The sequence below is a fragment of the Sus scrofa genome, chromosome 13 (genome assembly GCF_054392235.1).
Source record: "Sus scrofa isolate SSC_HxYL_T2T_F1_AM1 chromosome 13, Sscrofa_HxYL_maternal_Yorkshire_Landrace_v2.0, whole genome shotgun sequence".
Taxonomy (NCBI): Eukaryota; Metazoa; Chordata; class Mammalia; order Artiodactyla; family Suidae; genus Sus; species Sus scrofa.
The window spans coordinates 44,458,081-44,483,279 of record NC_139395.1 but is presented as its reverse complement, the minus strand read 5'-3'; the positions used below and the strand labels follow the sequence as shown (position 1 = coordinate 44,483,279).

At 45.8% G+C, this 25,199-nt stretch overlaps 1 protein-coding gene across 6 annotated transcripts in view; it reads left to right on the top strand.

Annotated features, from left to right (window-relative positions):
- Positions 1 to 3,626: 3,626 nt before the first annotated feature.
- LOC100516643 (serine protease 44) overlaps positions 3,627 to 25,199 on the top strand; it is a 30,603-nt gene continuing 9,030 nt past the window's right edge. The window contains exons 1-5 of one of the 6 annotated variants that reach the window (XM_084988366.1): positions 20,065 to 20,590; positions 20,911 to 21,067; positions 21,957 to 22,222; positions 22,976 to 23,130; positions 23,693 to 24,551. In XM_084988366.1, the coding sequence (XP_084844492.1) occupies positions 20,227 to 20,590; positions 20,911 to 21,067; positions 21,957 to 22,222; positions 22,976 to 23,130; positions 23,693 to 23,926 (1,176 nt within the window). In that variant the 5' untranslated portion in view covers positions 20,065 to 20,226 and the 3' untranslated portion in view covers positions 23,927 to 24,551. Of the gene's footprint in view, positions 3,825 to 8,718; positions 11,171 to 13,240; positions 13,410 to 15,764; positions 16,983 to 20,064; positions 20,591 to 20,910; positions 21,068 to 21,956; positions 22,223 to 22,975; positions 23,131 to 23,692; positions 24,552 to 25,199 lie in introns of those variants that run through there. The other 5 variants (XM_084988365.1, XR_014823141.1, XR_014823138.1 and 2 more) reach the window with 5 other exon arrangements.

Below are 25,199 nucleotides of genomic sequence, written 5' to 3'. Positions count from 1 at the left end.
CAGCTCCCAGGTCTCCTGTCCTTGTGCCATGGTCTGTGTTTTCAGACCTGCGTGAGCAGAGAGGGACCTCTAATTCCATTCATCTGGAGCAGGTACTGTGCCTGCCAGCCTGACTCTGACCTCAAAGTCAGGCAGGAAGGGGCCTCAGACACCTGCGCCAACGTCTTTTCCAGGGCAAGTCTGAAGAGCTGCTGCTTGCTTGAACATCCCCAGCAACAGGGAGCTCACTCCCTGTGGAGGCAGCTCGGCCGACATAAGACAGAAATCTGGCCAGGCCTCTCTCTAGTTCTAAGAAATCAGGCCCTTAGAACTATTTTTTCCCTGACTTGATCCCTCTGTGATTCACTAGGCTGACCCCAGCCCTGCTATTTTCTAGGTTGACACTTTGCTCCAGGATGGGCCTTGCCCTCTGTCAGGCTGCTGATGCAGTTGGGGCTCCATTTGTTAGGGCCCTGAGGACGATCCCAGTGCACCTGATCCAGAAGCAGGGAGGGAAGGGCTGGCTCTGTATTGTAGAGAGTCCTGAGGTCACCTGTGTGGAAGGTGGCCTGGAGAGGGTAAATCCGGACAAGGAAGGTAGTGGTATGGGAGTGGGAGGTCCCTGCAGGTTGCCCTAGGGCTTCTTCTCTGAGTCTCAGTTTCCCTCCTGTGCTGGGCTGGAGGTGTGGGAACCTCTGGTATTCTGAGCCCTGGAGAGGCCCCTTCTGGACTCTGAGCTTTGGGCTGGGGGTGGTGGGGGGAGGCGACAGTTGCTTTGAAATGTGGAGAATAATAAAGCAAGGAATGTCTGAGCTCAGGGGAAAAAACAACTCCCGCCTGCTGGACCTCCTACTCTGCACATAATGAATTAAGTACAAGGAGGCACGTTTCATGTGGGGGTGCTGGCTGGGAAGGCTAGAAGGCCCCTAATGAGAAACAGGGTCCTGGGTGGGACACTGGGAGCTGAGGGTTTGAGGTCACCTAACCTGACCCCTGGGGGTGCTCTCACTCCCCAGAAGCTTCCTTTCAGTCTCGCTTTGTCTGCACGGGCAAAGGGGTGAGCATCCTGTCCCATTCCCCGCCCCTTACCTCTGATCCCAGGCTGCACCCTAGTGCTGGCCCCAAAAGGTCAGAAAGGGGAGGAAGTGTGGCTGATTTGGATGGATCATCTCCTGATCCTCGCCCTTCTTCAAGCATTTACTGAGTACTTACCACGTAGGTGAAGTGTTTCTTGCCAGCAGGATGGTGGGGTCAACACTGCCCCCTGCTGGATTGGTCAAATTCACAGAATCCATCAGCATCTGACCCCCAATGCCCCAGGCCCCAGGGCCACCTCTTGTTTCCCAGCTCCACAGCCCTTTGCCTTCCTCTGCCAATCCCGCTATTCCCTGTGCCTCACCCCCTTCCACCCCTATGTTCTTGGGCCCAGCACAGTACAACCCCTTACCCCTCACGGGCTCTGGTTCCATCTCTACCTCTCCAGTCCACCAGTCTGGGGGATCTGGCTTTTTTATGGGTCACCTCCCCCCACCTCCTCTCTCTCCCTCCCTAGTAAATTTAATTACTCCCCAACAACGCCTGCACTCTTGGGTCCTCACTCATGCTGTTCCCTCTGTCTGGTGGACCCCCATTCATCCCCTCCCCAAGCCTGCTTTCTAAAAAAGCCACTCCTTCCCAGAGGGGCCCAAGGAACAGTGGGTAAGTGAGTAATTAAACTGTCAGCAAAAAGGGTAAATTCTTAGCTAAGGAGCTGTGGAGGGGTGGAGTCAGGTAGGGATGTTCCTGGGGCTCCCCAAGGATCCTGAACTCCCAGCCTTGGCCGGCTTGGGGCAAGCCTCCCATTTTATTTTTAAGAAGTCTGGCCCAGTCCTCAGAGCTTGAAATATTCTTCCCCACCATCCCTTCTCTCCCCTACCCTCTTTAATTAAAACCATTGTTTTTCAAGCACATGTTAATTAAAAAGCAAACATGTTTTGCTAAGTAATTTGTAGGCTCTGGTTATGCAAACCAGAGTCATTCCAGTTAAAAAAATCTTTCACCCAGCTTGCTCCAGTGTTTTGGGAGCTGAGGAACCTTGTGGTTACAGTACATGCACCTCCCTTTAGAGTTTACACTCCTCGCAGGGGCCTAGCCAGGGCAGTGTTCTCTCTGTTTCACAGGTGGGAACACAATGGGGTTACGGAGGCCCAAGCTCTTAGCAAGCCCCAGCATCACCGGCCCCCTGCAGATGTGTGCTTTGGGTCCCAGGAGCAATAGCTGGTGAGGAGGGTGACAGACTCCTGGCCCCATCCTGTAGGCAAGGTCCTTGTCTCAGAGCCTCTGCCCACAGCCAGCTGTGGTGTGAGGGGAGGAGGATGTTTCAAGCCCAGCCAGGAAGGCTGGCAGGTGCTGGGCCACCTCCTTGAGGTCTCCAGAACAGCTGGGGCTACGACTACCCAAAGCTAGGATGGTAGGTCCATAAGGTGAGGGCCCAAAGTAGGGAACAGTCTGATGGGTTGGGGGAGTCTTGGATGCTCAGAGGTACCCCAGCTCCCCACACTGTGTTTGGTGTTGCCCACAGTGTCCTCACCCTGACTCCTGGCCCTGGGAATCCCAGGATCCCAAGGTCCTTTACATCCTGCGCAATACACTCAGGGGCCCATTTCAGGAAGCTGGAGCCCCTAAGATGCATGGGCTGGGGCATCTCACCAAGAGGCCTCTCCAAAACCTTTGCAACTTGTCTGTTGGCTCTCCCAACTTGGAGTGCCACCAACAGGAGGGTGTCTCTTATTTGCATGCCAGTGTGTGCTTCATGTGCAGGTCTGTACTCAGGTGTGTGCCACTGTTAGCCAGGACCCTAGTGTGACAGAGTCTCTCCCTGCCTCCTGAAGGAAGAGCATGCTGAGGGCCAGCTGAGATGGGGGTGGGGCAGTGACCAGAAAGAGTGTTTCCTGGGGGAGGGAAGGGAGATACCCCCCCCCCCCCCCCCCCGCCATCCCCAGCACTGACCCGGGCACCGGGACACGATGGGCCGGCCGGCCGCTCTCGCGCGCACACACACTCACAGACACAGGTTGAGGGAGGGGGATCCAGGAGTCTCAGCCTTGTATCACCCAGCTGGCCCTCTCCCTCACATGCATTCAGCCTTCTTTTCTGAAAAACGTGGAGTATGTGCTGGGATGTATGCTACTCATAACTCACCATACACAAGGTTTCCCCCACGGGGACACACGCACCCTCACAAGCCATGACAGGGTGACACACAGAGACGCACGCTGGCGGCCGGCTCCCAGGGCCCGCCCTCCTTCGGCGACTCGCCAGTGACACACACACTGCTGCCGCCTCCCGGCTCACACCCACATCCCGGGAGGAGTCCTGCTCCCGCCGCGCTCCCCCGAGACCCGCGGCGCGGCGCTTCTGTGTTCTGCTCCCTCCGCCGCGCCTGGAAACCGCAGTGGGCCGGCCGGGATGAGCTCACGCTGCCGCCGGCCGCCCAAGCCTAACGCGCTCCAGATGCCCGGCGGCCGGACCTCGGAGCGCAGAGGACGGCCCTCTGGCGCCCCCTGCAGGGGTCAGCGGCCTCGAGAGGTGCTGGCGCGAGGACCGCTATGGTCGCGGGCGGTGGGTGAGGGCTGCCCCCGGAAGGGGCGGGGCTTAGCACACCCGCCAGTTTTCTTGGGGCTGTGCCCGCTTGCTCTAGTTCGGAGCTGGTTTTGAGCTGCCGCGAAGGCTACCCTGTCTGCTCCGCGCGCTTTCCAGGTCCTGGCCCAGTGTTCCTCTGGGCGGCGGTCCCCTCCCTGGCCGCCCTCGCCAAAACCTCAGATCCCACCTCCACCTCACCCCCAGTTCCCTGGACCCTCCACCAGGTACTGCCTCTCAGGCTCCCGCTTTGGCCCTGACTAGGCCCTGCCCTTTCTTGTTCCTCTTGGAACAGACACCCTAGTTTCTACTGGGAAAGCAGCAGGGGCCTGACCACCGCCTGTTTTTAATAAGGAGCTGGTATTTCCCCGAAATCGCGGGCCCGTGGCTGACCTCACCGGGATGACGGCTGGCAGTGGGCCAGGGAGGGGGAGCCGGCTCGGGGCGAGCCCCTGACGCCTTGTGGAGAAGTTGGGCAGAGAGGAGGAGTATGGTTTTCAGTCCCAGCTCAGATGCTGGCTCATACAAAAATCTGTCCGTCTGTCTGCAGTGTTGTGTACCCCAGGCCAGTACTGCCAGCACCCCTCCTCAGCCCTGCCCAGGGTCCCGCTTTCCTCCTGCCTCATTGTGTGCTCCTGGCAAACTGCTTAACCTATCACCTCTCATTTTCTCTACTGTAGGACAGGGCTCTTGTGGCGTTAGGGGACAGGGAGGGAGAGCAGATGGACCCGAGGAACAAGTAATTTCCAGAGGGCAGGAGAGAGGGACTCTTCCGAGGTAAGAGGCCAAGGATTGGCCCTGGGCTTCCTGAGGCAGAATTGAGGAGGTAGGCAAAGGACTTCCCAGGAGAATGGGGCATCACAGATGTCCTAGCAGTATGACAGTGTCAGCGTAGGTGACTCTGGAGACACCCACCGTTGGGGAAGGGTGTCAAGAAAGGCTTTCCAGAGGAGGAGATGCTGAGTGAGGTACAGTTAGGGAACCAGAATCTTTAGGCAATGAAGGGGTGGGGTGGGGGACAGAATGGAGAGTGGAACCAGGCATCTCTGGTAGTGAGTGGGGACTCTGCTGGAGGCACTGTGGGGGGTGAGGAGCCCTAGGAACTGGTCCTGAAGCCCTGTTTGTAACTGAGGGACAAAGACAGCCAGAGCTGGACACAGGTCCAACGGAGGGGCAGAGGCCAGGAAACGGGGAGCTGGGAGACAGGAGAGGAGGTGCAGCAGGCAGGTAGGCAGGCGGTGGACGTGTCTGGTGTCTGGAAGATTTTGTTTGCTTTGGGACCTGCACTTACCGGTTGCTTGGGGCCGCTCCTGAAAGAAACAATAACAGTGACTAACGCTTACTGAGCACAGCATGTGCCAGGCAATCCTCCGAGTACTTGTCAGTATTAACTCATTCTCTCTTCACTGGAATTCTGTGTATTCATTCATTCATTCACCACATGTTTATTGAGTGCCTACTATGTGCCAGGTATGTTCAAGATGCTAGGAATCATCAGTGACAAGACAGACAAAAACCCTGTCCACAGAAAGTTTACATGTGGAAGGGGAAGGTGGCACATATATACGTGAGTAAAATATATAGTATTTCAGATTGTGAGAAGTGCTACAGAGAAAATTAGAGGACAAAGGGGATCAAGAGGACAGAGTAGGGAGCATACTTTTTGAGAGGGTGTCCTAGAAATGGTACACTGAGGAGGTGACATTTGAGTAGAGACCAGATCTGGCTTACCACATCTTAGCTGAAAATAGTTTCATTGTACCCCTCTCCAGGGTCACACCTGAGGCATATGGAAGTTCCCAGGCTAGGTCAAATCAGAGCTGCAGCTGTCAGCCTGCACCACAGCCACAGCAATTTGGAACCCAGGCTGCGTCTGTGACCTACACCACAGCTCATGGCAATGCCAGATTCTTAACCCACTGATTGAGACCAGGGATTGAACCTGCATTCTCATGGAAACTAGTCAGTTTTGTTTCCGCTGAGCCACAATGGGAACTCTTGAGAATAGTGTTTATAGAAGAGCATTTGTAATCAATTCCATGTAGGGGACACTAGATGTTATTCCCTTAAAAGAATTCCATTCTTCTTTGTAAACCTGTATTACCCCAAACCAAAACCAAAACAAAAGCAGTCCCCAGTTCTGATTATATTTTTAATTTCATCAATAAACATTTTGTAGAAATTCATTTTCTCTCTTGTTATAATGCCTGCATAATCTCAGTTCTGCAGATCTTTACTGTCTGACCCTTTACAGAAAAAGTTTAGTGATCCTGGTGTAGACCCAGGAGGTGAAGAAATGGGCTATGTGGAAATCCGGGGGCAGAGAGAACAGCCAGTGCAAAGGCCAGAGGCAGGAGCTAGTGAGGCACATCAAGGAGGCCAGTAGGGTTAAGTCCTGTGAGTGAGGAGGAGACTGATAAGAAAGGGTCAGAGGAATCCGGGCAGATGGTACAGAGAGTCTTGTTCCAATTTCTAGGTATTTTTCTAAAAATGTGTGTGGCTGTCTTCAATGGAATATCTTTTTTTTTTTCTGTTACATTTTCTAATTTATTATTGCTGCAGGATAGAAAATTATTGATTTTGTATATTGATCTTTTCCCCTAGCCTTCTTAGTTTATTCTCTTATAGTTTTATTAATTTTTCAGTTGGTTTGCTTGAATTTATTTTAGAAGGCAATTACATCTTCCACAAATGATGCATTGTGTGCATCCTGCCTATATGTATAGCTCAGTTTCTTCCTTTCCTTCCCTCCCTTCCCTCCTCTTCTGCTTGCCTCTCTACTCTCCCCTCTTTCCTTCCTCTCTTCTCTCTACAGTGCACAAGGTTTCAGTTTCTTCTCATCCTTACCAACATTTGTTATTTTGGGTGTTGTTGATTTTGGGTTGTTTATTTTTAATCATTATAATGAATGTGAAGTAGTGTCTTATTGTGGTTTTGATTTGTATTTCCCTAATGACTAGTGATGTTGTGTATCTTTTCATGTGCTTACTAGCCATTTGTGTATCTTCTTTGGAGAAATGTCTGTTCAGTTTCTTTGCAATTTTTGAACTTGGGCTTTTTGGGTTTTGGTGATGCATCGTAGGGGTCCTTTATGTATTCCTGATATTAATCCCATATCAGATATAAGATTTGTAAATATTTTCTTCCATTCTGTGGATTATCTTGCGCTTTACTGATAGTGTTCTTTGCAGCACAAAAGCTGCTCATTTTGATGAAGACCAGTTTATCTATTTTTTTCTTTTGCATCTGTGCTTTTGAAGTCATATCCAAGAAATGATCACCAAATCGAATCTCATGAAGTTGTTCTCCTGTTTTTATAGTTTCAGCTTTTACGTTGAAGTCCTTGATCCATTTTGAGTTAATTTTTGCATATGATGTAAGGTCTAACTTCATTCTATTGCATGTGGATATATAGTCTTAACAGCCTAATTTATGAAAAATACCATCCTTTTTCCATTGAATGTTTCTGACACCCTTGTTGAAATTTTTTTTTTTTTTTTTTTTTTTTTTTTTTTTTTTTTTTTGTCTTTTAGGGCCATACCCGTGGCACATGGAAGTTCCCAGGCTAGGGGTTGAATCAGAGCTGCAGCTGCTGGCCTATGCCACAGCCACAGCAATGCAGGATCCAAGCCACATCTGCAACCTACACCATAGTTCACGGCAATACCGGATCCTTATTCCACTAAGTGGGGACAGGGATCGAACTTGCATCCTCACGGATGATGAGCCACAATGGGAACTCCTAAATTTTCATCCTTTTAATAGTAGTTTTCAAAGAGCAAAATTTTAAAATTTTGATAAAGTCCAATTTATCAATTTTTTCCTATCAGTTGTTTTTGTGTCTTATTAAGATATATTTACCTACTTCAAGATTACAAAGGTTTTCCCTTATAGTCTTTTCTAAGAGTTTTATAGTTTTTGGTTTGACATTTGAGTCTGTCATTCATTTCTGGTTAGTTTTTTGCTTAATTTTCTTTTTGATGTTCACTGTTAGTGTATAGAAATGCAACAAATATTTGGATGTTGATTTTGTATCCTGCAACTTCTCTCAATTTGTTTATTATCTCTACCATTTTTTTTGTGTGGACTCTTTAGGGTTTTCTTTCTTTTCTTTTCTTTTTTTTTTTTTTGTCTTTTTTGTCTTTTTAGGGCTGCAGTTGCGGCATATGGAGGTTCCCAGGCTAGGGGTCTAATTGGAGCTACAGCTGTCAGCCTACACCACAGCCAGAGCAACATCAGATCCAAGCCAAGTCTGCGACCTACACCACAGCTAACAGCAACGCCAAATCCTTAACTGGCCAAGGCCAGGGATTGAACCCGCAACTTCATGGTTCCTAGTCAGATTTGTTTCCACTGAGCCATGATGGGAACTCCTAGGGTTTTCTATATAACATCAGGTGAACAGAGAATTTTACTCCTTCCTTTCCAATTTGAGTGCATTTATTTTGCCTAATTGGCTGGCTATAGCTTTCAATACTGCATTGAAGAGAGTGGTGAAAGTGGGCATCCTTGTCATATTCTTGATCTTAGGGAAAGGCCTTTAGTTTTTGGTCAGTTAGTATGATGTTCATTGTGGGTCTTTCTTTCTTCCTTTTGCTTTTTAGGGCTGCACCTGTGGCATATGGAAGTTCCCAAGCTAAGGGTCGAATTGGAGCTGCAGCTGCCAGCCTATGTCACAGACACAACAACGCCAGATCTGAGCCATATCTGCAACCTACACCACAGCTCATGGCAATGCTGAATCCTTAACCCACTGAGCGACACCAGGAATCGAACCTGCATCCTCATGGATATTAGTTGGGTTTGTTTCTGCTGTGTCGCAATAGGAACTCCTATTGTGGGTTTTTCTTAGGCTTTCATCATATGGAGGAAGTTTCTTTCTTTTCTATTTCTAATTTACTGATTTTTTTAAATTAGGAAAGGGTATTAAATTTTGCCATATGCGTCCCAGTCTCAGCTTAGATGACATATGTTTCTTCTTTGAACATATTTAAAAAAACTAGTTTGAAGTTTTGTCTATTATGTCTAACACATAGGGCCTCACAGAGTTTCTCTTACCTGCTTCTTTTCCTGTGTATTGGTTAAACTTTCTGGTGTCCTTTTTTGTTGAAAATTTTCTAGGAAAGAACTGGAAAATTTTATTTGAGCCAACCTGAGGACAACCCAGGAGGATAGTCTTTCAGAAGTCCTGAGGACTGTTCCATCTGTTCAAGGTCAAGGCACAGTTTTGTAAGTTTTTGAGACAAAGGTTTATACATCAAAGTCACATGACTGACAGTTTACATTGTCCAACAAGGTGAGTAGTGGGTTATTGTGACCCCTTACAGAATTGAGAAAGGAATGTTACCTCCTAAGGAGCTGCCTCCTGCTGCCAGAAGTAAATTGCTTTCCTTGTGGCAAGTAGGTACTCCTATGTCTTCTAAGGGGATCTAGTTAATGCATAATGCACACTAAAATGAAGGGGATAGTGACTTAAACAGGCAAAGATTTTTTTTTTCTTTTTAAGGCTGCGCCCACACGGCATATGGAAGTTCCCAGGCTTAGGGGTTGAATGGAAGCTGCAGCTGCTGGCCACAGCCACAGCCATAGCAACATGAGATCCCAGCAGCATCTGTGACCTACACCACAGCTCACTGGATCCTTAACCCACTGAGTGAGACCAGGGATTGAACCCATGTCCTCATGGATACTAGACAATTTCATTACCACTAAACCACAACAGGAACTCCCTTCCCCTTATTTTTATAGTTTAGCCTGGCATCCTAGAGTTAACCCCTGGGTCAGCATAAGACCCTCATTGGCTGATGGTTGGGTATAAGCCCCTTTGGTCAGTTTTATTTTTGCTATTTATCATTGGAAATGTGTATGTGTCTTGGAGACTGCTTTCATAATTTAGGAAATTTACCTTTCCCCCCACATATTCAATCAGGGACTTAAAAACTTGGAAATTCCTTATCCATTAACTCCTAAGAAGACATTGCCATGGGTATGTGTACTGCCTATTAGGGATGAGTTTGATTTTACTTTTAATCTGCGCTTATTGGGAGTTGCCCTTGGGTCAGAGAAACTCAATGTGCAGTCAGTGTTTGGTCAGAGGTTGTCCTTAAATCCGTTGAACCAACAGGTTTCTGCCCTTTGCTCGTAGATCTGTGTTTGGTTTGGGAAATGCATTTAAATCTGCTCTACTTCATGCTCTTATTCTTCCTGTGTTGTGCATGCATAGTGTTGTTTTTTTTTTTTTAATTTTAGTTTTACTTTTATTTTTTGCTTTTCAGGGCTGCATCCGCGGCTTATGGAGGTTCCCAGGCTAGGGGTTGACTTGGAGCTGTAGCTGCTGGCCTATGCCACAACCACAGAAAGGCAGGATCTCGGCTGCCACTGTGACCTATCCCACAGCTCACAGCAACACTAGATCTTTAACTCACTGAGCAAGGCCAGGGATTGAACCTGCGTCTTCATGGATGCTAGTCAGATTCGTTAACCGCTGAGCCATGATGGGAACTCCTGCACAGTGTTTTAGACCCCTAGGGACGAATATGATCCCAGGAGAACTCCTCTTGGCTACCTCTTTCTCTGATTTTCTCTGTTAATCTTCTGGTTAGTCTGTTATTTAACTTTTTGCTGCTACTATCATGGAGCTGCTGACCCTCTCTTAATTGCTCACTGGGAAGATCTCTCTTCGTAAAAACTCCGTTAGGCATGAATTTCTTCATCATCTTTTCCAAATAAATTCACTTATTTTAAGCAGAATTGCAGAGCACTTCTCCTTTCAGCCTGCCTATCCTCCTGGGCAGAATGTTGGTATTATTGCATCAGAGTAGGGGTGGGGATGGCAGCCACCTTCTCCTGGAGTGAAGCTCCTCTTCTATAAGTGGGCAATGGGGAGAGACATAGTATCTTACTTGCCCCTCCCGTGGAACCTCTGCTCTGTGAGTGAGCTGGGATTGGGCAATTGAAGACCTAGGATTCTTAGCCTGTTGTGCTTAGGGTAGAGTTTCTGCCCTATGAGTAGGGGCTGAGTGAGGGAAGGAAGTTCTAGTCCTCTTGGTCATGCCTGCTAGAAAAGAGCTTTTGCAGAAGAACTTGGGAGAATGAAAGACATCAGCTCTCTGCTTCTCCTGGGGTGAAGAGGGAGACCCCATCATCTTGGTCACTTGCCCAGAATAGAGTTCCATAATATGAAGCTAGGGATGGCAGTTGGTTGTGGCTCAAATGCCATAGACTCTTGCCAAGAACTCTTGGTTCTTACCAAGATTATGCAGATTTTCTTACATAACTATTTCTCAAATTCTTTATACCCTTAGGACAATTTCCAGGGAATTTAAATGTTTTTTTTAATTTTTAAAATTTTAAAAAGTATTATTTTTTTTTGTTTTTTTAGGGCTGCACCCACAGCATATGGAGGTTCCCAGGCTAGGGGTCTAATTGGAGCTACAGCTGCCAGCCTATGTCACAGCCACAGCATCGCCAGATCCGAGCTACATCTGTGACCTACAGCACAGCTCACGGCAATGCTGGATCCTTAACCCACTGAGTGAGGCCAGGGATCGAACCCGCAACCTCAGGGTTCCTGGTTGGATTCATTTCCACTGAGCCATGATGGGAACTCCCAATTTTTTTTTTAATAATTTCCACCAGCTAAATAGCTTTTTCTCTAGAGAGAGAATCAAATGAGTTCCCTCACACAGCCATTCTGGATGTCCAAAATCAAAGTTTTAAAATTTTTCCAAACATTTGGCAATTTTCAAGATATTTTTCTACTATTGGTTTCTAGTTTAATACTGTTACAATCTGAAGACATGTTTTGTACAGTTTTAGTTCTTTTAAATTTGCTACCATTTCTTTAATGGCCCATAATATGCTCTATCTTGGTATATGTTCCATGTACACTCAAAGGTATGTTCTGTTGTTTCTGGAATAGAGTTTTCTATAAATGTCAGATCTAATTTATTGATAGGGTTTTATACATTTTATATATATTTTCTGGTTCTCTCCATACTTTTGGTATCAATTACGAAAGACATGTAAAATTTCCAAATTCTAATTGTGGTTAGAATGTCCTTTTCCCCTCACTCTAAATTTTGAAGATCTATTGTTAGCCCCACTTAGAATCCTAACATATTTAGGATTTTGTTTATCATTATGCAATTAATGTCTTTATTTATTTGTTTATTTATTTATTTTGTCTGTGCCCCTGGCATGCTTAGGTTCCCAGGCCAGGGACTGAACCCATGCCACAGCAGTGACATGAGCCACAACAGTGACAATGCCAGGTCCTTTAACTGGTAGACCACCAGGGTACAACAAAACTTTAACATTTTAGAAGAAGATACAGGACAATATCTTTAAAACCCATGTTGGGGAAGGCTTTTTTTAAAAAAACGTAAGTGATGGATTGCTATTTCTTTTCTTTTTCTTTTTTTTTTTTTTTTTTTGTCTTTTTGCCATTTCTGGGGCCGCTGCCGTGGCATATGGAGGTTCCCAGGCTAGGGGTTGAATCGGAGCTGTAGCCACCAGCCGACACCACAGCCACAGCAACACAGGATCTGAGCCGTGTCCGCAACCTACACCACAGGTCATGGATCCTTAACCCACTGAGCAAGGCAAAAAGACAAAAACAAACAAACAAAAAACAAACCCCACAACAGCTCAAATATAAAATTGGGTAGATATTGGAGTCCCCTGGTAGCTCAGTGGGTTAAGGATCTGGTGTTGTCACAGCTGTGGCTTGGGTCATTGCTGTGGTGCAAATTCGATCCCTGGCCTGGGAACTTCCACAGGCACAGCTGATGATGATATAATAATAATAATAAAGGAAAATAGGGTAGATGTTATGAACAAACATTTTATAGGAAGAAGGCACAAATGATAAGTAAAATATGAAAATACACTCAACTTCAGGGAAATGCAAATGAAAACCATAACAAGATATAATTTTATGCCTACTGAATGGGAAAAAATGAGAACTGTGGCAACAACTGTTGAGAAGAATGGGGATTATAGAAAGACTCATACACTGATGGTAGGAGTGTAATTTGGTCAAGTTACTTTGAAAATTGATATTATAAACCAAAACATAAAATGAATCTATGTATACATGAACCATTGACATCCAGGGCTCAAACTACTAAGCACTTGTGTCAAAAGTAGCCAGAGTAGTAATGAGAAAACAAGGACAAAGATTTCCAAACTCTCTAAACTTTTTCCTTCTCTACATCTCTAAGTGACTGCCTCTCGAAGAAAGTCAGATATTCCAAAGCAAGGGAGATAGGAAAAGTAGGGAATCACCAAGGAGTTTTTTTTTTTTTTAGGGCTACACCCATGGCATATTGAGCTTCCTAGGCTAGGAGTTGAATTGGAGCTGTAGCTCCTGGCCTACACCACAGCCCCAGCAACACTAGATCTGAGTTGTGTCTGCAACCTACACCACAGCTCATGGCAACACCAGATCCTTAACCCACTGAATGAGGCCAGGGATTGAACCTGAGTCTTCACGGATGCTAGTCAGATTCGTTTCTGCTGAGCCACGGCAGGAAATCTCTCTATTACCAGATTTTATTAGGAATTTGTCAAAACCAGAGCTAACCGCAGACTTTTTGTCTTTTTTTTTTTTTTTTTTTTTTTGCCATTCCTTGGTTCCTAGTCGGATTCGTTAACCACTGAGCCACAATGGGAACTCCAAACTGCAGACTTTGAATTAGGCTTTTTTTAAAAATAAAAAAAGTGATGAGGTGGACATTTTAGGACACCAAGAGATGTAGAGATCAGCCTAAGCTTTCTGTTACTTAAAAAAAAAAAAAAAAAAAAAAAAACAAAAAACCTCAAAGTTATATCGTAGGGCAATGAAGGAATATCTAGTGTGGAACTCAATTTCCCATTATAAACAGAATAAATAAGTTTTAGACATCAGGACAATAGGCAGCATAGGATAGTGATCCTGGAGAGAGGATCACAGGTGAGGTAAACCCTGTCATTGTCCTGGCTTCCTAAGCAGAGGCAATTTTCAGGTAGCACAGGGAGAGAAACCTGAACAGAACATGATGATATCATGAAGTTAAGGAGACCGAGATTAGAATTTGGAAAGGCTAGGCATCTGGAGTGTGCAGGTCAGAATACTGTAGAGCAGGGTTTGGTAAACTATGGTTTGTGGGCCAGTTCCAGACACAGCCTGTTTTTGTACAGATCTAAGAATGATTTGCACATTTTTAAAGTGTTGTTTTAAAAAAGAATATGTGGGCGTTCCCTCTGTGGCACAGTTGGTTAAGAATCCTACTGCAGCAGCTCGGGTCACTGAGAAGGTGAAGGTTAGATCCCCAGCCTGCTGAAGTGAGTTAAAAGATCTGGCATTGCTGCAGCTGTGGTATAGGTCACAGCTGCAGCTTGAATTCAATCCCTGGTCTGGAAACTTCTGTATACCGAGGAAGTGGCCATTAAAAAAAAATATATGTGTCAAAGTCCATGTGTAGCCTGCAAATCCTAAAATATTTACTGTCTGTCCCTTTACAAAAGTTTGCCAGTCCCTGTTGTGTAGGATAGAGATATGCAGAGAAGGAACTCCAGAAATCTTCAGAGCAATCCCTTTTCATCTTTGGCTGAATAATGGTCTGCACATGTTTAAGTTAATTTTCTAGGAGGCTAGGCAAAGAACACCTGCCAGGGAAGTATATGGTGAACCAGTCCCAAAGCCCACATGGCACTAGGAAACATTCAAGTTTCATCCATACAGAGAGGAGGGACCTCACTGAATAGTCAGGTTATCAGTAGAGACCCTGCAAGCCTCACACTTTATTTATTTATTAAGCCTAAGGTACCCCTACAGTAAAGGCACACTTAATAGAAGACAGATTGGTTATCATTCTCTTCCAAATTTATTGTTCTGGTTGAAGTATATGAAAAAAACCCAGTCTCACATAGATATACAGCCTATGAAAAGAAAAGGGAAGAGTATCTTAATAACCTTTTCAAGTAATTGTGGAGTTTAACAAATTGTTTTATAATATACCAAAACTTTACAAGTGGTAGTTTCTTGCAATGTGGAATATAAAATTTTTGAACTTTTTGTACTTACTATATTAAAATTCATTGGTCTATCTTTCACTTCAAATGAATCTTTTAACCATGCATAATTTTTTAAATCACTGAAAAATACTGGTTTATTTAGTTATGCTGAGGTTCCAAATGTTGACGTATTTCATTATGTATTATCAAAAAAAAATCACATTCACTCATATTACTACTATCGTTGTCAGAAATGTTTTTTGTTGTTGTGTTGTTTTTGCTTTTTAGGGCTGCACCTGCAGCATATGGAAGTTCCCAGGCTAGGTGTCGAATCAGAGCTCATAGCCACAGCAACAGCAGATCTGAGCTGTGTCTGTGACCGATACCACAGCTCATGGCAACGCCGGATCCCTAACCCACTGAACGAGGCTAGGGAATGAACCTGTAACCTCATGGGTACTAGTTATATTTGTTTCCTCTGTGCCACAACAGGAATTCCCCAGAAATGTATTTAATTATTGGAAAGCTGTTGAACCCATGGTAGTAAATATAAATTTTCCGAAATTCAAATTTTAACTTATAAACTCAAGTATTGTATTTGGCAACAGATACTGTCAGTTGTTTTTCTTGAGAGTTACAAACTCTAACTTTATTTTTGAGAATGTCTGCCAAATATGCAAGTCTAAATAACCACATTTTGATTATTTGTTGTCACTCTTTTTTTTTTTTTTAATACAAAAATTCCCAGGCCAAGGATTGAACCGCACCACAGGAGTGACCTGAGCCACAGCAGTGACAACAGTGGAGTCTTAACCTCTAGGCCACCAGGGAATTCCATTAGTCACTCCTTTTAAGTAAAAATCATGTCTCATAATAAAATCAGCTAATTCAGCTAACAACTCAATTGTACCGTTTGCTTGAGTTAACATCTTACTTCTATGTATAGCAGAAGTGCTTTGTGCATAGTTGTCATTTTATTACACAAAATCTTAAATAAATGTGGGCTAAGGGTTGATATTTAATAACATTAATAATTTTTACTTCTCTATCGACATTTTAAAAATGACTCTGGGTTCAATTCTGGGAGTGGGATGTCACCCCTGAGATTATGTTGCAACATGTAAGTCTTGCTAGCAGACTCACTGTGTGTGTCTTCCTCTCCTTGCCAGCTTTGGAGAAACAAGCTGCTGTGAGTCCTACAGCCACAGGAAACGAATTCACGCAACAACTGATTAAGCTTGGAAACAAATGCTTTTCCGGTTGAGTTGCCCAGTGGATAAGAGCCCAGCCCTAGCTGACACCTTGATTTCAGTCTTACAGAAGACCCATGTAAGCTGTGCCTGGACTCCTGGCCCATAGGAACTGTGGAATAATACATGTATTGTTTTAAGCTACTAAATTTGTAATTATTTCTGGCATAGCAGAGAAAACGAATACAGAGGCTATTCCAATATTTGATCAAGCCTCTAGCTTCTGTATAATGAAGTTTAGGAGAGTTCTAGTGGATCCTTTAATCATGTACTACCTCACATCTACTTCACACCAAAAAGCAAGTTGCTTTGTCTAAGGTGATGTTAGTCAGGATTCCATGATGAAAAGTTAAACCTTCCATGAGTCCACTAATAGTGGTGTCAGCTAAGGTATTTATAGGCAGGCAATACTAGCAATATGTAGAATATTTATATATTAAAATGCAATACATATGGGAGTTCCCATCATGGCTCAATGGTTAATGAATCCGACTAGGAACTGTGAGGTTTTGGGTTCGATCCCTGGCCTTGCTCAGTGGGTTAAGGATCTGGCATTGCTGTGGCCCTAGTGTAGGCTGGCAGCTACAGCTCTGGTTCCACCCCTAGCCTGAGAATCTCCATGTGCCGTGGGTAAGGCCCTAGAAAAGACAAAAAAAAAAAAAAAAAAAAAAAAAAAAAGTGCTGGCTCTGCAGAGTGGAAGGAGGTTGATATAATCATCTTGCCACCAAATCACTCATTGTTTTCCTTCTGAGATGTAGCGATCAAGGCCTTAGCATTGACATTCAGCAGCAGTAGTAGCTACATGAGCTTTGGTAGGAAGGAGCATATGTCATTGTTGTTTTTTCTTTTTTCTTTTTAGGGCTGCACCCGTGGCATATGGAAGTTCCTAGGCTGGGATATAATCAGCTGCAGCTGCTGGCCTATGCCACAGCCACAGCCACAGCCACAGCCATGTGGGATCCAAGCTGCATCTGCAACCTATGCTGCAGCTCATAGCAACGCTGGATCCTTACCCACTGAGCGAGGACAGGGATTGAACCCACATCCTCATGGACACTATATTGGGTTCTTAACCCGATGAGCTGTAACAGGGACTCTGCTCATGTTGTTTTATTGAATAAATGAACAGCCTCCAATCCTGCCAGCACAACTACTCTGTTCCTGGGCACACTGTGCAAGCATGGAGGCTGACAAGTACAGAGGTTGGCTGACCTCTACTGGAGGAGTCTTCTTATCCACTTGGTTGTCAAGTGCCCCCTCTGCATTGGATGTTGATTGGAGGGCATTGGCATGTGATGGAAAAAGCCGTACCCTTTGTTCCCACTCCTTTAGGTCCATTCACGTGCGTCTTCCATGGGTCTTCAAATTTTCTCTTTCTAAGCCCCTGACCAACCAGATAAGATGTTCATTACTGCTCAGGGGTCCATATGTATACTCTTACTCAGGCCATTTCTCTTTTTATACCAAGATGATGACCAGATGTACTGTTTGAAGCTCTACACACACTGTCTTATTTTTTTTAATTTTAAAATTATAGTTGATTTATAATGTTCTGTCAATTTCTGCTGTACAGCAAAGTGACTCAGTCTATGACTCCATCATGTTCTATCACAGGTGACTAGATGTAGTTCCCTGTGCTATACAGCAGGACCCCATTGCTTATCCATTCTTTTTTTTTTTTTTTTTTTAGGGCCACACCCATGGCATATGGAAGTTCTCAGGCTAGGGGTCAAATTGGAGCTACAGCTGCTGGCCTACATTACAGCAGTGCAGGATCCAAGCTGCATCTGTGACCTACACCACAGCTCATGGCAACACCAGATCCTTAACTCACTGAGTGAGGCCAGGGATCGAACCCACAGTCTCATGGATCCTAGTCAGGTTCATTAACTGCTGAGCCACGGAAAGAACTCTCCTTATCCATTCTACATGTAATAGTTTGTATCTGCTAAACCCAAGTCCATCCCACTCCCTCCCTTCCCTTTTGGCAACCACAAATTTGTTCTCAATGTCTGTGAATCTGTTTCTGTTCTGTAGATAGTTTTATCTGTGCCATATTTTAGATTCCACATATAAGTGATATCATACAGTATTTGTCTTTCTTTCTCTGACTTACCTCACTTAGAGTGAGAATCTCTAGACCATCCATATTGCTTCAAATGGCATTATTTTGTTCTTTTTTATGGCTGAGTAGTATTTCATTGTGTATACATACCACATCTTCTTAATCCAGTCATCTATCAATGGACATTTAGGTTGTTTCCATGTCTTGGCTATTATGAATAATGCTTCAGTGAACATAGGGGTGCATGTATCTTTTTGAATGAAAGTATTATCCAGGTATATGCCTAGGAATGAGGTTGCTGGATCATATAGCAGTTCTAGATTTAGTTTTCTAAGGAACTTTCATACTGTTTTCCATAGTGGTTGTGCTACACACACTGTCTTTGAAGCCCTAGTCACTGTCTTTCCAGGCCACTCCTGAATGGGGTTCTAGTGCAACAGTGTCTATTTTCAGCTTGCACCAAAATTTTGAGCCCATCTGTGAACTAAGCCCAGGTTTTTTCTTCTTTCATCAGTTGGTCATAGGATGCTCCTTATAAGGCTGTGGGTGTGAACTGATGGAGAAGCTTCAATTCAGTACAAATGTGGGGGTCTGGGCCTTTTCTTTGTGCAACTTATTATTGTGTGTTCAAGACCTGCCATGATCCAATCCCAAATGTATCATTTCCTTTGAATGATGTATTTGCTTTTTCCAACTGACTTTATAACCTAGTGAGTCTGACTAGATATCCACCTTATGATAGGAGGCACAGGTCTCTTACTCACTTAATGTCCCATGGCACTTAATTTCTTTTTAGGATTCAGTAGTGTGCTAGGAGTTGCTTTTCAAATAATATATCCTTTATTTGTAGCAGACAGTATGCTCTTGCTGCAGAACTGTAGGGATCTATAATGTGACCCTCTAATTAGGACATAGTAGAGACTTCTTACAGTGTTTTAATTCACCACAGCAAACTTTATCACCGTACAATTTGCCAGGTTATATAGAGCAAGTGACATGGCTGCTTATACCACAGTCTGACTTTATCTTCATGAGAGGAATTGCAAAGCATTATGGTCACTTTTATGTATATAATCTAGTTTAATCTCCTTTTCTCAAGATTTTTCAATTTTTAAAATTATTTATTTATTCATTTTTGTCTTTTGTCTTTTTAGGGCCGCACCCGCAGCACATGGAGGTTCCCAGGCTAGGGGTCAAATTGGAGCTGTTGCTGCCAGCCTACACCACAGCCACAGCAATGCCAGATCAAGCTGAGTCTTCGACCTACACCACAGCTCACAGCAACACTGGATCCTTAACCCACTGAGCGAGGCCAGGGATCAAACCTGCGTCCTCATGGATGCTAGTCACATTTGTTTCTGCTGAGCCACGATGGGAACTCCAAGATTTTTTTATTTTATCACATTTTTTTTTTTGCCATGTAAGGTAATATATTCACAGGTCCCAGGAATTAGAACGAGGACTTCTTTGGGAAGCCATTATTCTATCTACTGAAAAGTTGTTTCCAGACGTTGGCTATCATGAGTTTAGCCACTGTAAACATTTGTAAAGGTATTTGTGTGTGTGTGTGTATACACATAAATCTTATTTCTCTGGGCTAAATGCCCAGGAGTGCAATTACTGAGTCATATGGTAATTGCATATTTTGTTTTATAAGAAACTGCCAATCTGTTTCCCAAAGTGGCTATGATATTTTACATTCCTGCCACGATGTATGAGTGATTCAGCATCTATGCATCCGTGTCAGTATTTGATGTTGTCACAATTTTTCAATTTTAGCCAGTCTCTTAAGTGTGTAGTAACATTTCATTGTGGTTTTAATTTGCATTTCCCTAATAGCTCTTTTCACATGGGTGTTGATTTTTTAAAAGATAGCAGTATCATTTTTAAACCCGGTGGTTAGTAGCATTCAGTGCAACATTTATACTGAGGAATTTTAATTTTTACTACAAACAGGAAGGGGAGGAAAACACCCGGTAAGGCTTATTCCAGCCTGGCAGGGAGTTGTGGCTGCATCTTCGTGTGGTGGTGGCATGGGCTACCACTTTTTGTGGCCAGGGACCTATGCCAGGGGACGACGAGCATCTTGGAGGCACCCCATTAATGAGTCCAGGCAGTGCTGGGAAGAGAAAAGAATCACCTGAGTCAGGATTCCGCAGCCCCGCCCAGCCCAGGCCTTGACCCCCAGAAGACCACACAGCAAGGCGGCGGCAGGACCCATTTCCGCCAAAGAACTCTGTTTCCCGCCACAGGAGGGCAGGCGCGGAGCCGCCGCGAGGGGGCGCCCAGGAGTGTAGAGAAGGCCTGCAGTGCCCATGGCGTTCCTGGGCGTGCTCAGCAGCTGTGGCGGCTCCATGGGCCTCCTGTTGTGGCTTCTGGTTCTTCAGCTTTGGCTCAGTGAGGCCTGGGTGGGCGGGGAGGGGGCGCAGGGCGGGTTGGTGCCTCCCTCACCCTCTCCACCCACCTCCGGGGGTGGCCTTGAGGGCCCTGGGGCTCCGGGGTGGAGACTGCCTCCTGGAGGGGTTCCGGGAACTTCGGGGTCCCCTGAATCCGGTATGACTGCAGTAGACCCCAATTTGGTGGAGTTTTCCCCCAGCGACTCTGATTCCAACAAGGCTTTGCCATCCCTAAATGCACCAGCACCAGGAGGGACCAAAGAAACACAGCTCTTTCCTTCAGGTGATGTTTTGGGACCGGCCTTGCAGCAGAGAACCAGCCTGGTCTGAGGGTCATGGGCCCCTGCCCTGGGGGAGGAGGCTCTCGGGGGGAACATGATTTTAACCTGGGGGGGGTCTGAGTGGATCCAGCCCTGGCCTTGAGATCTGAGTGGGCGTGGCCATTTTCTTAAGAGAGGTAGGGAATACAGACCTGCGCTGGGGGTCAGGGGGGCACATGGCTTTTCTCTGAGGGTTCTGAGACTTCTGAGGATTATCTGGCTCTGGTGATGGTGGTGTCAGTGGCTTTACTTTCTGTCCCCTCCCTTCACTGACCTACTTTAGCATGTGGCCTTCGAACTATGAGAATAGTTGGTGGAAGCCCTGCCAGAGCAAGGAAGTGGCCTTGGCAGGTCAGCCTGCAGGTCAATGATCAGCACATGTGCGGAGGCTCCCTCATTGCCAATCGGTGGGTGCTGACTGCTGCCCACTGCATACTTGGGTGAGTTTTGGGGGCTCTGGGCTTGGGGTCCTGGTTAAGTTGTGTGACCTGGAGCCAGTCTTGACCCCTTCCTGAACTTCCTTTCCTCATCTGAAAAAGATGGGGGAGAGGTCACAGTCCCTGCACTTCAGGTTGTAGTCAGAGGTAGGTGATATTAGGCCCTTGGTAGCCTGGAAAGTCAAGACCCAAAATCAAGTCCAAAGCTACTTATGTTATTTTATTTGCTTTTTAGGGCCACACCCATGGCATATGGAGGTTCCCAGGCTAGGGGTGGAATGGGAGCTACAGCTGCCGGCCTATACCAGGGCCACAGCAATGCCAGATCCTTAACCCACTGAACAAAGCCAGGGATCAAACCTCCAACCTCATGGTTCATAGTTGGATTTGTTTCCACTGCGCTATGATGGGAACTCCCAAAGTTACTTCTTTTAAGCCTGTGCAGATTAGCGTTCAACCCAAGTGGCAAGAAGAGGGGGGAGATGTCAGTTGGGAGACAGGGTGTGGGCAAAGACTTGCAAATGGAAATATTTAAGGGGAATGGACTGTAGCTGGCCAATTTGGCTGGCTCAGTGCTTTCACATTTTAATGAGCATGGGAATACCTGCAGAGCTGGTTAAAACAATAGTTGCCCATCCCCAGTTTTTGATTCAGTAGGTCAGGAGTAGGACCGGAGACTTTGCATTTCTGCCAAGTTCCCAGGTGATGTTGATGCTGCTCATCTGGACATCAAACTTTGAGAAACCACTGCATAGAGTGACCAGGGGTCTGGGAAGGGTTGTGGTCTGGAGAGAGGGAGGTAGCTGATGAGTGGGACTGGAGATAGGACCACGCTGGGAAGAACCTAGAAGTTGTGGAAGGGGAGTATAGAGCCTCAAGGATCTTTCTGCAGCCATGTGGAATACACAGTGAAGATGGGAGACATACACTTGATGAACCTCTCTGGAATGGCAGTCAAGATCCCAGTCCGAGACATCGTTATCCATAAATATTACAATCCTGTTGGACTAATCGAAAATGACATTGCCCTTGCTCTGCTTGACTTCCCTGTGAATTACTCCTCGCACATCCAACCTGTGTGCCTCCCTGAAAAAACTTTCATGGTCCAAGCTGATACAGAATGCTGGGTGACTGGATGGGGGAAAGTAGATGAAAGAGGTGAGACTGTGAAGCAAGATGGCAGCAAACTCAGGCCAGGGCAGAAGCTGCCTCGTGCCCTGGTGTCGGCCTATAAACTAAAGGGGACAGGGAGGCAGTTTTCTAGCAAGTGGGTAGGGGAGGAGGGTGGAGAAGATGCTGGTGGGAGTAGTTGATGATATTACAAATTTTTATTAGTATGTCAGGACTTGAGGGCTTGAGTGACAATCAAAGTGGGTTCTCTCCAGGGTAGATTTTAACTTAAGGGGTGTTGATCTGTCTGCTAATCTGAGCTGCTCTAAGATGAAAGCACCTTCCTTGGTGGATAGGGAGCTTTCTATGAGTAAGAAGAGGCTAGAGAGCTCCTCTTGATAAAAGTGTAGGGCCTCCTATCCCTGGGGAGAGGCTGGATTTGGTACCTTTGGGGTAGTACCTGTCTGAGAATCTGACCCCACTATAAAGATACTTCACTGGTATACAGGATGCCTATCACTATTTCTAATGCTGCTCAGTATGGCAGATATTTGGTTTTGATTTCTGAGGTTGCCTCTTCCTGTCCTAAGCTGTGTTTCTTTACCTGTCTTGGTTTTGAATCTTACCACTTCCTCTCATCACATCAACTCTGGGCCTCATTTCTTCTAGTGGCAAATGGGGACAATATCCACTGCTCTAAGAGGGTGTCTCTATTGAGACCCAGAGTGGGTACCAGGGGCTTTTGTCTTGTCCCACTAAGCAGATCTACCTACTCCTGAATTATCTTTATAACCTCATCAGGAAATTCTCCACTACTGCTTCAGGAGGCTGAGCTAAGCATTCTTCGCTATGAGAAATGTAATGAGGTGCTCAAAGACAAGATGGAAAGTCGCCTTGATGTGGTCAAGAAGGGGGTTGTCTGTGGTACCAGCTCCAGAGGAAAGGATTCCTGCCAGGTCAGTTCATGGGCCCTTTGCTACCTCTGCATTTTGGTTGTCCTTCCAGAGTTTCCTCATCCACAGATAGTAGGGTCTGTATTATCTGGCAGCTTCTTCATTCACTCTCCAATAAGGGGATTCAAGGAGACAAGCCACCAAGTCTCTGCCAAGCAGGCCTGATCTGATCCTTAATTAGAAAGGACCTGATGCTGCTTAGAGGGAGACAGGGGAGGAGGGGAGATTCAGGCATGAAATCCCAATTATACAAGTCATGTGTTATAACCCCCTTCTGAGTGACAGGCAATATATACAAGTAAGGACTATTAATATTTTAGAGTATATCATTTCTCTGAGAATATTCAATTCTTTTTATATAATTGATGACATACACAAATTTTGTTTGTAAAATTTTTTTAACTATCAAATCTCATTATTCATGGAAACTTAGGGGTGGTAGAATCTGAGTGGTACCTGGGGGAGCCCCACTCACGTCCATCTCCTCAGTGCCTTGCAGTTTGGGGAGTCTGTTATGATGTTGATCATTTTCCATTGCTGTGTTTGTATCTTTCTCTTTCTCCAGGGAGATTCTGGGGGTCCCCTGGTCTGTGAATTTAATGACTCATGGGTCCAAGTGGGGATTGTGAGCTGGGGCATTGGCTGTGGTCTCAGAGGGTATCCAGGAATTTATACAGAAGTGAGTTTCTACAAGGATTGGGTCATTGCAAGAATGAGTCAGGCTTCTCCTCTGGACTCAAAGGGCTTCTTCAGCATACCTCTGTGTCTGGTGCTCCTGGACCTCCTGGCAACCCCTTGATCCCTCCTGTTTCTGAGTCTCACACTAGTCTGGCCTCTGACTTCTCACCCCTACTCAATGCCTGTAGCTCAATTCCATTTGAGATCCACTGACCCTGTGGAGATCCTCATGACACAGAGTGGCAGCAAGAAAGAAACCCTGGAAGCTTCCCAGCCTGTTGATGCAGGAACCTGCCTCATCTACGCCTACACCTCGGCTGTGGTCTGCCTGCTGGGAAGGGGGGGTGAAACCCTCCCAGCTGGATGGCCATCAGCTTGACAGGTGCACATGATGCTTCATCTGCATCTTGGAGAACGTCTAGCGAAGAAGAGATGTCATCAATGGTGAAAGAGACTTCAACCTGACACTTTATCAACCTGGTCAGCTTGGTGGTGTTGGGAGTTGAGAAGGCATCAGCATGTCCACATCTGGCTTGTTGTCTGGGCTGGGAGAAGGTCCTCTGCTCCCCAGTGCAGGTCCATCTGTGAGTGCCCAGCCTCTGCCACACAAGCCCTCCTGGGCCATTCAGTCTTGGAACCCCCTTCCCAGTGCTCCAGTGGCCACATCCAGGATCACCCCAAGTTGTGTTGAGGCATTAACGAGTGTGGAGATTTCAGATGTCCACTGAATAAATGCTTGGAGAGTCTCTTGTGTGTTCTGAAGTTTTGTTTTCTGAAAGGTTGTGGTATTGCACATAAAGTACTCCAGAGAACTAGTTTCTCATTGAACTGAGGGAGCTTTCATGGCTTCCATTCCTCTCAAGAAAGTGTAAGATGAAAAGCCTGTCCACCTGGGTAGAAGTCTGATGGATGTCTTAGGCAGTGGGTCCAGTGGCCTGTACTCCTGTTGTAGACTTCAGCATCTCTATAGCAGGGGGAATTGCTATGGCCACCTCTAGGTCAAGATAGAGACTGGGCCACAGCCCACTCACACAGCCTCCGCCACTGGATTGGATGCTGTTATTCCCCCAGCCTCTGCATCCTGCCCACCCGTGCTTCCTTGGTCAGTGTTCAAGAATTTTTTTTTTTTTTTTTTTTTTTTTGCTGAAGCTTAGAGCAGCTTGATGTGGGATCTCAGTTCCCATACCAGGGGTTAAATCTGGGCCTCAGAGGTGAAAGTGCTGAATCCTAACTACTAGACCACCAGGAATTCCCCGGAAGGGCTTGTTTAGGGGCAGCTGAGGCCTCAGTGGCAACTCTTTAGTAATTCAGCTTCCCTCGTGGCCCAGTTCTGTCTCACATGGTCCCTTCCAGGTATGAATCCTCCCAAGAGCACTCCCCAGCCACCTTGCATG